Source organism: Perca flavescens, chromosome 6 (assembly GCF_004354835.1).
Source record: "Perca flavescens isolate YP-PL-M2 chromosome 6, PFLA_1.0, whole genome shotgun sequence".
NCBI classification, from domain to species: Eukaryota; Metazoa; Chordata; class Actinopteri; order Perciformes; family Percidae; genus Perca; species Perca flavescens.
In genome coordinates, this window is record NC_041336.1 from 237,349 (window position 1) to 249,920 (window position 12,572).

The 12,572-nt window shown below is 42.6% G+C and overlaps 1 protein-coding gene across 1 annotated transcript in view; it reads left to right on the plus strand.

Annotated features, from left to right (window-relative positions):
- LOC114556802 (multidrug resistance-associated protein 1) overlaps window positions 1-12,232 on the plus strand; it is a 51,026-nt gene extending 38,794 nt beyond the window's left edge. Inside the window, exons 21-30 of the mRNA XM_028579847.1 lie at window positions 2,481-2,688; window positions 3,558-3,868; window positions 5,792-5,991; window positions 6,259-6,385; window positions 6,688-6,789; window positions 7,018-7,164; window positions 7,374-7,532; window positions 9,881-10,047; window positions 10,733-10,927; window positions 11,740-12,232. Of these exons, the coding sequence (XP_028435648.1) occupies window positions 2,481-2,688; window positions 3,558-3,868; window positions 5,792-5,991; window positions 6,259-6,385; window positions 6,688-6,789; window positions 7,018-7,164; window positions 7,374-7,532; window positions 9,881-10,047; window positions 10,733-10,927; window positions 11,740-11,848 (1,725 nt within the window). The 3' untranslated portion in view covers window positions 11,849-12,232. The remainder of the gene's footprint in view (window positions 1-2,480; window positions 2,689-3,557; window positions 3,869-5,791; window positions 5,992-6,258; window positions 6,386-6,687; window positions 6,790-7,017; window positions 7,165-7,373; window positions 7,533-9,880; window positions 10,048-10,732; window positions 10,928-11,739) is intronic.
- Window positions 12,233-12,572: the final 340 nt, after the last annotated feature.

The window sequence follows — 12,572 nt, forward strand, 5'->3', positions numbered from 1 at the left end:
GTCCCCACTATAAAAAGCAGCTTTCTTCTTATTTATTGCAATCTTAACTTCTCTGGTTACCCATGGTTTGTTATTGGGAAAGATTGTGATTGATTTACAAGGAATTATAGACTCAACACAATAATTAATTTAACAAGTCACTTTGTCAGAAATACTATCCGGATCATTATCACATCAAAGAACACAGTCCAGTCTATGCATTCAAAGCACCCCCTTAGTGTTTCACAGGCATCCTCTGACCAGATGCACTCAAACGTCTTTGATGTTATCGGCTGTTTCTGTATCACCGGAAACATAGCCATCCTTAACGTTCATATAAAACAAGTCAATAGTTTTGTCACCCCTCGTAGGACACGTCACCATTTGTTTAAGAGACAGAAGAGTGGTGGAGAGAGAGCAATGATTAAAATCCCTGTTTATGATAACCAGCGCGTCTGGAGAGGAGCGCTGTAAATCATGCGTGATTCTCGAAATTGTCTCAGTGGCACATTTACTATTACCCGATGGGGGAATGTACACCACCATGATAATGACATGGGAAAACTCCCTGGGTAGGTAGTAAGATCGACAACTTACTGCAATGAGCTCAATGTTCGGGTCGCAAACTCTCTCTTTAACCAATGTTTGGCGTGACACCACCGGTCATTCACGTACAAAAAAACACCTCCACCTTGCTTCTTACCCGTGTTTGCTTGATCTCTGTCCGCCCTATGAAGTACAAACCATCCATCTCCACGTGAGAGTCGGGTATCCTGTCGGACAGCCACGTCTCAGAAAAACAGAGTAGGCTGGTCTGCCGGAACATACGATCAAACTTCATTTTGTGCGTTTTGCTGCCGAAACAGGAAGTGGGTGTAACTCGAGTGTATGTTGTCTAACTAGCTCGAAACATTTCAGGATTCATAAGAATCCAACCTTGAGGACAAATAAAGGCCGATATTTACTTCAAGTCATAGCGCCCCCTAGTGGCAACAGGAAGTAGGCCTAAAAGTCAAGGTGCTATACGTTAACAAACTCCTCCAAGAGATTTCATCCGATGGACTTCAAACTTTGTCTGTACCATGCCAACACCTTAATGATGAAAAGTTATTAAAAGAAAAACTTTTCGTCTGACGGTGTGGGCGTGGCGGCCATTTTGAGTGTTTAGCGATGAACAAAGAAGTTGTTGTAACTTGAGTGTACGTTGTCGTATCTGCCCGAAATTTCTCTCGATTGACAATTGTCCATGCCTGAGGACACCTTTTATTATTTATTACATTTATATAGCGCTTTATCATAGACACTCAAAGCGCATTTGGGGGGAGGGGGGGTGGGCACTGCTCTCTAACACCACTAATGTGTAGCACCCACCTGGGTGATGCACGGCAGCAATACAACGCCTTACGACGCCAGACGCCAGAACGCTCACCACACATCAGCTAGTTAGGGAGAGGGAGGGGAACATATTTTTAGTGGTGGGGGAAACCGGAGAACCCGGAGAAAACCCACGCAGACACGGGGAGAACATGCAAACTCCACACAGAAAGGCCTGGATTTGAACCCAGAACCTTCTTGCTTTGAGGCCACAGCACTAACCACTGGGCCACCTACAGGCCAAAATTGACTTTTGGTCATAGCGCCCCCCGCTGGCAACAGGAAATGCGCCTAATATGACAAACATCATCCGATTTATATGAAACTCAGAATGTGTGGTCTACATGTGATACTGAGTCGCCCCCTATACTTTAACCACGCCCACTTACTCAGGCCACGCCCCTTGCATAACATTTGAACTGTTTAAGGTAGAGTCTTGTGTGAGGTGTCCTTGAACTCAGCAGAGAGTTCCTTCTTCATTGGTGATGGTTTGGCCTGCCCCCTATGCTTAAGCTACGCCCCCTTTTATAACTAATGACCCGTTTGATGTAGACCCTTGTGTGAGGTATCATTACGCTCAGCAGAGACTTCCTTCTTCATTGGTGATGGTTTGGCCCGCCCCCTATGTTTAAGCCACGCCCCTTTTCATAAATGCTGACCTATCTAAAGTAGAGTCTTGTGTGAGGTGTCATTGAACTCATCAGAGAGTTCCTTTTTAATTGGTGATTGTTTGACCCGCCCCCTATGCTTTAGCCACGCCCCCTTTCACAGCTAATGAAATGTATGACGTAGAGTCTTGTGTGAGGTATTGTTGAACTCGGCGGGGAGTTCCCTTTTCATTGGTGATGATTTGCAGTGTCTTAGTGCCCTGCAAATTCACGGTCGCAAGGAGCGGAGTCCGCCGGTTACCCCGACGCGCGCCGAGGCGCGAGGGCCCGTCCATCGCTGCTCGCAGCTTTAATTAGAAATGAATTTGATGAAGCGTTAAAAAACATGATGGTAGTTAGACAGAGTCATGTGTTTTTATTAGACTGATGTTTAAGTGAATGTTTGAATGAATGAAAACCTTCAGAGGTGTAAACAAGCTACAGATCAGTGTGAGATTAAAAGAGTTGTTGTGTTTTCAGGTGAAGCTGCAGATGTACCGAGAGTACTTCAGGACCGTCGGCCTGCTTTTCATCATGACCATCATCTTCCTCTGTGCCTTCCAGCAGGCATCCTCGTTGGCCTACAGCTATTGGCTGAGCCTGTGGGCCGACGAGGTGCCTGTCAACGGTACGCAGAGCGACCACAACCTGAAGCTGAGCGTGTTTGCCGCTCTGGGCTTCACTCAGGGTGGGTCAAATGTCATCTTATGCCTCATATTAACAAGGGTCAAAGGTCATTATTAGGGCTCATACTAATGAGGCCCAAAGGTTGTTATACACACCTTATTAACCAGAGACCAATCAAGAAACATTTCTTTAAATCGCCCTTTACAGCAACCAGCAGGTATCCAAAGTGTCTTAAATCAAGGACCGAGAATAAAACAAAACATACAGTAAACTCAGAAAAGCTTTCATAAAAGCAGGAGGGAGAAAGGAAAATGTCACAGCACTGCTATGTACTAAAAGCCATTCTGAATAAATGCGTTTCGCATTTAGAGTGTGGATGTCAGACCTCAGGACTTCTAATATAAGTTGATTGGATGATCACAATGACCTGTTGTTCTAACGCAGCACTAATATCTTGGGAACAGGCCATTAATGACCTTAAAAAAAACATAAAAATTCTAAAATAAATTCTAAATTGCACCAGGAGCCAATGGACAGTGTATCGGATGGGGGTAATGTGTGTACACCTGGAGGCATTTGTTTAAAAGCAAGCAGCAGCATTTTGCACAAGTTGAAGGTGTGAGATGGAAGTTTGATTGAGGCCAACATAAAGAGCATTAAAAAACTGATTTCAACATCAGTGACAGACAAATGAGAAGGTTGATTTTAAAACAGAGGTGAAGCTGATATCGTCTGCTGGTCTGACTCTGGGTAAGACACTACAATGACAGTGTTGTCTATTTGAGTTTCAAAGCCTGTGAACTGGATTATTAGAAAGAAGAAACAGAGATCAGTTTAGAAGCTCTGAATGACTTTTCTGATGCCAAGAAGTTATTTCTTTGAGCTCTGTGATAAACAATTTTTTCTATTTTTTTGCCCGTGGTGTTTCAGGGATTGCCATGTTTGGGACAACGCTCGCCATCGCTCTGGGCGGTATTGTAGCATCGCGTCAGCTTCACGCCGATCTTCTCCACAGTGTCCTGCACTCGCCCGTGTCTTTCTTCGAGGTGACACCCAGCGGAAACCTCCTGAACCGCTTCTCCAGAGAGATGGACGCCATAGACTGCATGATTCCTGATGGGCTGAAGATGATGCTGGGATACTTGTTCAAGCTGCTGGAGGTCTGCATCATCCTGTTGTTGGCCACACCATTCACAGGGCTGGTGCTCCTCCCCCTCACCGCCGTCTACATCTTCATACAGGTAAACATTAGTCCTGAACATTATCTCCAGGTAAACAGTCCTGAACCTTATCTCCAGGTAAACATTAGTCCTGAACATTATCTCCAGGTAAACATTAGTCCTGAACCTTATCTCCAGGTAAACATTAGTCCTGAACATTATCTCCAGGTAAACAGTCCTAAACCTTATCTCCAGGTAAACATTAGTCCTGAACCTTATCTCCAGGTAAACATTAGTCCTGAACATTATCTCCAGGTAAACATTAGTCCTGAACATTATCTCCAGGTAAACAGTCCTGAACCTTTTCTCCAGGTAAACATTAGTCCTGAACATTATCTCCAGGTAAACAGTCCTGAACCTTATCTCCAGGTAAACATTAGTCCTGAACATTATCTCCAGGTAAACATTAGTCCTGAATCTTATCTTCAGGTAAACTTTAGTCCAGAGCAGTATTAAACAAAACCAGGCTAAGGGATTATGCTGGAATATTCAAATTATCCTGGATGAATTTAGCCTTGACTTGGTTGCAGAAAAGCAGGTTGAATTAAATCCAGCCAAGTAACAATGGAGATTTATTCTTTGCAGTTAGCCTGCTCCAGAGCAGGCTAACACCCAGGTTAAGATTAATCCCAGAGTCTTATGTGTTAAATCAGTTGTCGCACTGATCCGAAATAAACTTGTTTAACATTTATACCTGTAGATCTGTCTCCTGAATTTTATCATCAGGTAGACCTGTCTCCTGAATGTTATCATCAGGTAGATCTGTCTCCTGTCTCCTGAATGTTATCATCAGGTAGATATCTCTCCTGAATGTTATCATCAGGTAGATATCTCTCCTGAATGTTATCATCAGGTATATGTGTCATCTGAATGTTATCATCAGGTAGATCTGTCTCCTGAATTTTATCATCAAGTAAACCTGTCTCCTGAATGTTATCATCAAGTAAATCTGTCTCCTGAATGTTATCATCAAGTAAATCTGTCTCCTGAATTTTATCATCAGGTTAGTCTTATGTGTTAAATCAGTTGTCGCACTGATCCGAAATAAACTTGTTTAACATTAATACCTGTAGATCTGTCTCCTAAATTTTATCATCAGGTAGACCTGTCTCCTGAATGTTATCATCAGGTAGATCTGTCTCCTGAATGTTATCATCAGGTAGATCTGTCTCCTGTCTCCTGAATGTTATCATCAGGTAGATATCTCTCCTGAATGTTATCATCAGGTAGATATCTCTCCTGAATGTTATCATCAGGTATATGTGTCATCTGAATGTTATCATCAGGTAGATCTGTCTCCTGAATGTTATCATCAGGTAGATCTGTCTCCTGAATGTTATCATCAGGTAGATCTGTCTCCTGAATGTTATCATCAGGTAGATTTGTCTCCTGAATGTTATCATCAGGTAGACCTGTCTCCTGAATGTTATCATCAGGTAGATCTGTCTCCTGAATGTTATCATCAGGTAGATCTGTCTCCTGAATGTTATCATCAGGTAGATCTGTCTCCTGAATGTTATCATCAGGTAGACCTGTCTCCTGAATGTTATCATCAGGTAGATCTGTCATCTGAATGTTATCATCAGGTAGATCTGTCTCCTGAATGTTATCATCAGGTAGACCTGTCTCCTGAATGTTATCATCAGGTAGATCTGTCATCTGAATGTTATCATCAGGTAGATCTGTCTACTGAATGTTATCATCAGGTAAATCTGTCTCCTGAATGTTATCATCAGGATCATCAGGTAGACCTGTCTCCTGAATTTTATCAAGTAAACCTGTCTCCTGAATGTTATCATCAAGTAAATCTGTCTCCTGAATTTTATCATCAGGTAGACCTGGCTCCTGAATGTTATCGATGTATAAATGTAAAATGTTCTCTGGATGTCTCTGATGTTCAGCTGAAACTTTCTGTAACTATTTCTTTCTGTGTCTGGTCTCCAGAGTTTCTACGTGGCGTCTTCATGTCAGCTGCGACGACTGGAGGCTGTGAGTCGCTCACCGATCTACAGCCATTTTAACGAGACGGTTCAGGGCGCCAGCGTCATCCGAGCCTTCGGCGAACAGCGACGCTTTGTCCTCCATGCCAACCGCTGCATTGACAACAACCAGGAAGCTTACTTCCCTCGCTTTGTTGCCACCAGGTTCATTCCAACGACTTAAAACACACTTTTAAGGATATTTCTCATTAGTCTTTTGCTTCAATATTTTTGAGCTGATTTTTCTACACTTAATTGAGATGTTTGTATCATGTTGTACTTATTGTAAATGCTTTTTATCTCTCGCTCTCAGCTGGTTTCACCAATAATTTACTCCCATGCTTGACTGGATTGTAATAATATAATATATTTGTAAGTTTTAGTATTTAATGTTCAGCAGATTTTTTCCTAATAAAAGTGGTTTTCTGTCAGATGGCTGGCGGTGAATCTGGAGTTTTTGGGGAATCTGTTGGTGTTGGCTGCAGCCATCCTGTCGGTGCAAAGTCGGGATGAACTCAGCCCAGGCATCGTGGGATTGGCAGTGTCTCACTCTCTCCAGGTTAAAAACTCTTTGCACCATTACCAGTTTTAAAACCATGGAAGGATGAATGGTCCTGAGGGAGTTTTCAGACAGTTCTCCCACCTTGAGCCAAAGAAAAAATCTCTCTCACTCGTGTCATCTGTGAACCTTTTTAAATAAAACTTAAAATGGATTAATTGTATGATCTTGTTGGTCTCTGCAATGTTAACTAGGAACACCTGGAAGACAAACACAGTGGACAAAGAAAGCTTCAGATGAATGACGGTGTGTTTGTGTGTGTGTGTGTTTGTGTGTGTGTGTGTGTGTTTGTGTGTTTACAGGTAACAGGAATCCTGAGCTGGATCGTCCGATCCTGGACTGATGTGGAGAACAACATTGTGTCGGTGGAGAGAGTCAAAGAGTATGACAACACACCCAAAGAGGTCGGTTGGTTTATTTAGGAACTGTGATCTTTGGCTGGAAGTCCAACATCTCTGAGACCAACGTCTTTAGACCAGAAGCTTGATTTTTGAGGCTTACAGTGTAGAAACAAGTTAATTATTGTTCTGCTGTGTCTCTTCGTAGCTCTGTATATTTGTTTCTCACTGACATGACATTACTAAACTGTGATGACGGAGCTGTGGGTGTCCTAACCTGAAGTGTGTCCTCAGGCAGCGTGGACCATCGAGGACAGTTTTCTACCAGCAGCCTGGCCGACCACGGGAAACATCCAGTTTGAAGACTACGGACTGCAGTATCGGAAAGGTTTGGACTGGGCTTTGAACGACATAAACATCGACATCCACGACAGAGAAAAGGTCAGAAATATGTTATTATGCATCAATGGAAATCTGTCCGATAAACAGGATAAAAATATACAAAGAGGTAAAAACAAAAATAAAAACAAATAAAACAAAGTGAAAAGTTAGAATTATACTTTCACTGCTGTCAGTTTTGGTGTGTTAATGGTGTATAATAAATCAACTCATCATGTGACTATTTATTGAATAAAATAAAACATTTGCAGGTGGGGATTGTTGGTAGGACAGGAGCCGGGAAGTCCTCGTTGGCTTTGGGAATCTTCCGGATTCTTGAAGCAGCAAAGGGACGAATCTTTATCGATGGGATCGACATTGCTAAGATCGGCCTTCATGATCTCCGCTCCAGAATCACCATCATTCCTCAGGTAAGTACTGGAAATACTACAGTACAAAATACTCTAGTACACTGGAAACACATACTTGTTGGGGACCAAGAGACTGGTTAAACCTGATTTTAACCAAAAAGCCTCAGATTAAACTGACGTCTGGATACAGGACACACAGGTGGTCAGAGACAAAGGAACATTTGGCAAAGACAAAGGAATCTTGGCCTGCATGTGAACCCCAAAGCCAGGATAATTCACACCTCTATGCGAAGTGCCAGCCATAAGGGAAACTCCTCACAACTGGCAGTCAAAGGACTACAAAAGTGTAGTTTTCACCCTTTCAAGAGTTTCGAGTCTTCCTATTGGTTCAGCGGGACCATAAACACAGCAGGTGGGTCTTAACCTATAAATAACCTGGCCCTAGGAAACTCCCTCGTCTTCACCTGTAACTCTGTTGCTGAAAGGAGGCGCGCAAGCGCTTGTGCTGAACTTCCATTTTCTGGAGAAAGTGGATTTTATTTCGGTGGATCCTTGAAAACACACCAGTGTTTTCATATCTGCAGTGAGAAGGAAACAATGTTTTTCTTCTCAAAGTCGACTAAACTTGCCCCCTTGCTGCTTTTTTGGAGGGAAGTTTCTCCGTGGCCACTGACGAGCGCCAGGGACCCGTTCTGTTTCATTTCTGTGGAAATCTATGGACAGAAACAAACGGACTGAACACACCATGAGAAGGCTTATGTCTGGGCAGAGATAAGTAGTGTGTTTATTAATGAGCAAAAGGGGTTCGCTACCACTTGTTGCCATTAATGTGATCTGATTTAATCATGTACTGGTCCATATGTGATTATTAATCTGTGCTGTGAATGTATAAATAGATCAATTATAACGTTGATTCATGTCATGTTAAGTAGCTTGGTATAACTGTAATCGCTACCTGCTTAAATCACTCCTTTCAGGAGTTTAGTTACTGTCTGCGATAGAATCGCGAAAATCAGCTGATTAGCTACTGGAGTGGTTATAGTGACGTTTTCCTCAGCAAAACCAAAAGTCTCAGTCTGTCCTAACTACACGTTAGCCCAGACCTGAGTGGCTGAGGAGAACTGGGTCATTATCGATAACTAAGATCAGAGTGCCTTTTTTTCTTTACTCTTCTTCTCTTTCTTCTCTCTCTCTAACACACACACGACACTGGCTGGCCGCGTAGCTCCCGAGCTAACGCTGTAGGCTAGTTTCACACGTGGAATCTGCTTACGTTCGTACAGAGCTACCACAGGAACTAGCTACCATACCGGCTAAGCGTGCGCGTTGCCTAGCAACCCCCAGCTTCTTCAGCCCTGCCGTGCACCCAGCACCTCTACCGCCCTCTTGAGGCTAAATAGTTTTGTGCAGCTCACAGGAGTAGCCATTTTGGGAGTTTGTTTTCGTGTTAGAACTACACTCCGACACCGCCTTCCCCCCTTTTACTCACTCTCTCTCACACACACACTCACACACGGACACAGACGTGTCCGCCCATGCTGCTTTGTTTTTGCTTTGTTTTTGGTTGTGATATTGTAAAGAGGTATATGAGTTTATTATTGAAGGATTATTGATTAGCTACTGATAATTGTGACGTTAATAAATCTTATAATGTTTAATTAGCAGTTGCTTGTGATTATTTGTGTACTTGTTGTAATAATTGCTGGTCAATCAGGTCCGTGCTTGGATTCACCCCTTCCTTTATTTCCTGACTTGCAGGGTGGTGCCCCATTTTGATTGTTTGTCGATTTGATAAAGTTATTAATAACCATATTCATAACTTTATTAATATTGATAAAACATCTTTGATAATTTTACAATGATCAAATCTGTACCCTACGAGAATCCTAGATACTGTATACTTTGCACTGAGTAGTTCACACAGTACAGTTAGACGTGACCTCACACAAACAAAAAGATAATGAACATGTGCAGAAGGAAACAATGAAGATGCTGAGTTACAGGAGGTTTTCAGGGAATGAATTTAAACTGTGTTCCTCTTGAATAACTGCACAGCACAACATTTCTAATGTGGTTTAGTAACATTTTGTAAAATATTATAACATTGTTTATTTTAAAGCTCATTTAAATGTAGAAAAAAAGAGTTCAGACTCTCAAACATTCATTAATGTTAAAATCAGATAGACACTGTAGATGATAGTCAGCTAATAATGTTCAGCTCAGTGAAGACATGAATTTGTGTTGTGTCACAGTAAACGTCTTTAGTGTGACCTCTGACCTTTGCTTCCCAGTAAATGTCTTTAGTGTGACCTCTGACCTTTGCTTCCTAGTAAACGTCTTTAGTGTGACCTCTGACCTTTGCTTCCCAGTAAACGTCTTTAGTGTGACCTCTGACTTTTGCTTCCCAGGACCCGGTGCTGTTTTCTGGGTCTCTGAGGATGAATCTGGACCCCTTTGATACCTGTTCAGAAGAGGATCTGTGGAAAGCTCTGGAACTGGCTCATCTGAGAAGCTTTGTTTCTGCTCTACCACAGAAACTGGACCACGAGTGCTCTGAAGGAGGAGAGAACCTCAGGTAGATCCACACAGAACACACTTGCACCACATCTGGACTAGCTTTACCAAAACACAACACAGAGGACAGATGTTTAACTCTACCCCAGAGGACAGATGTTTAATACTAACACAACACCAGAGGACAGATGTTTAATACAACACCAGAGGACAGATGTTTAATACAACACCAGATTCAATTCAATTTTATTTATAGTATCAAATCATAACAAGAGTTATCTCAAGACACTTTACAAATAGAGTAGGTCTAGACCACACTCTATAATTTACAAAGCCCCAACAATTCCAATAATTCCCCCAAGAGCAAGCATTAGCAGTGGCTATTGCGACAGTGGCAAGGAGAAACACCCTTTTAGGTAGACACAGTTAAAATTATTTTTTTTGTCATACTAATAGGAAAGCTTTTATTAAGCAACTGTAGGAAGGCATTCGGAAATGTCAACAGATGAGCCCATCAGTGCATGCAGGGCAACAAGCGCACGTTAACACAGTTGTGCACCTTCATAATAAGCTGTTGTAAATTTCAAATGTTCAATGCCTTATCGCGCTGTTGTGACTGAGCCCGACCCGAACATCATTTCTAAATATCTGTCCGAACCAGGCCCTGCCTGTCGGGTCCCAACGGGCTCGGTTCAGGTATCCATCCTCTACTTGCGTGTTAAATGCTTTATCTTGTGTGACTGCAGCCTGGGTCAGCGACAGCTGCTGTGTTTGGCCCGAGCTCTGCTGAGGAAGACCCGGATCCTGGTTCTGGATGAAGCCACAGCAGCTGTGGACCTGAAGACAGATCAGCTGATCCAGTCCACTATTCGGTCTCAATTTGGGGACTGTACGGTTCTGACCATCGCCCACCGCCTCAACACCATCATGGACTACACCAGGTAACCCCCGGCTCACGCTATAGGATTCTTCATCCTCCTGTTCCCTTCTTTTAGCCCTAACATCACAATCAACAGACATGGACTACAGCAGGTAACCCTGCACTGTTGTCATGTTGAGCATAGATAATCATGATACTTTAAAGTGGTCAGGGTGGGATAATCATGTCATTATTTTGGAGTGGTTGTCTTTTTATTCTTCTTTTTTTTATTATTCTAAGAATTTTTTTCATGCCCAGATGATGTTATTGCAAAGGTACGTGTTATATCTGTGCTGTGGGACACAATCTGTGTTTTTCTATGGACTTGTGTTCTAGTGTCCCTGTGAAACGTCATCTCCTTGGACAAAGTACTGTCCCAATACACAAGTTTGCATTTTGCCAAGAACAGTTAAGATTCCACTTTTACCAAAGATGCATTGTTTAGTAACTTGTATGAACTTGGCAGCGCCTGTATCCCAAAATTAATTTCAGCATTCAACGAGGGTTGGGTTACCTGTATAGACCAACAATGGGACAATTTTTTGAATTGACAGAATTGACAATTTGCTCCAAAGTTTTTGGAGTTGAGAAGCTCAATAAAGTGACACAACAGCCATCTAGTGCCTGCCCTGGCCGCTAGCGGGTTAGGGTTTTTTATGGTTATAAAAAATATTATATAACATATTTCCTGTCTGTCTCTCTGACCCTCCTCTCTGTCTCTCTGAACCTCCTCATGTCGGTCTCACTGATCCTCTGGTCTGCCTGTCTCTCTGACTCTCCTGTCTGTCTGTCTGTCTGTCTGTCTGTCGGTCGGTCTGTCTGTCTGTCTTTCAGGGTGGTAGTTATGGAACGAGGCTGTATTTCAGAGATGGATTCTCCGTCTCAGCTCCTCCGTCAGCAGACTCACTTCTACCAGATGTGTGTCGAGGCTGGTTTGGTCTGACTGACTCTGTTGAAAACAAACCTTCACCTTCACAAATCCTTCATCCTCCTCTTCTGTTCTTTATATACCTGAAAGATGTTAAAAACAAACTCTCTCTTCTGTTCTTTTATAGACGTCAGAACCAACACCTGCACTGTAAGACGTGTAATATAATACATAATACGGAACTTTCTAACAGTCTGGCTCTTTGTGTAAAACATTTAGGGCCCTATCTTGCACCCAGCGCAATTTACTTTGTACACCCACGCATGTATCATTCCTATTTTGCAAAAAGAGGAGGTATGTTCCGGCGCAAACGTTCCCTGGTTGGCCGTAATGTAGACTGTGCACACCGCACGTACACTTTGCTTCTCTTATCTCACGGACCCAGCAGTTCCCATTTTTGCAAACCATACATAAATATAAGGAAAAATATGACCTTGTTTTACACATTTCAATGAATCATGGATGTATTGATGACATAAATGAGGAAATATTAGAGGACTTAAGGAGATGTGATGTTGAACTGCATGTGCTGATGCCAGTTAACCCAAATGCCCCAGCAGCAGCATGGGAGAGGAGAGACAGAAGAGCTGCATCGTCTATAGTGAGGTCATCTCGCTCTAATGTTAGACTACATCGCAAAAATATCACCATACATTCATAACCTTGTGATTCAGTGAACCATTTTAGATTTGCATTGGGCGCCCACAAAGCTATTGCGTTTGGCGTTTGATACTTGCGT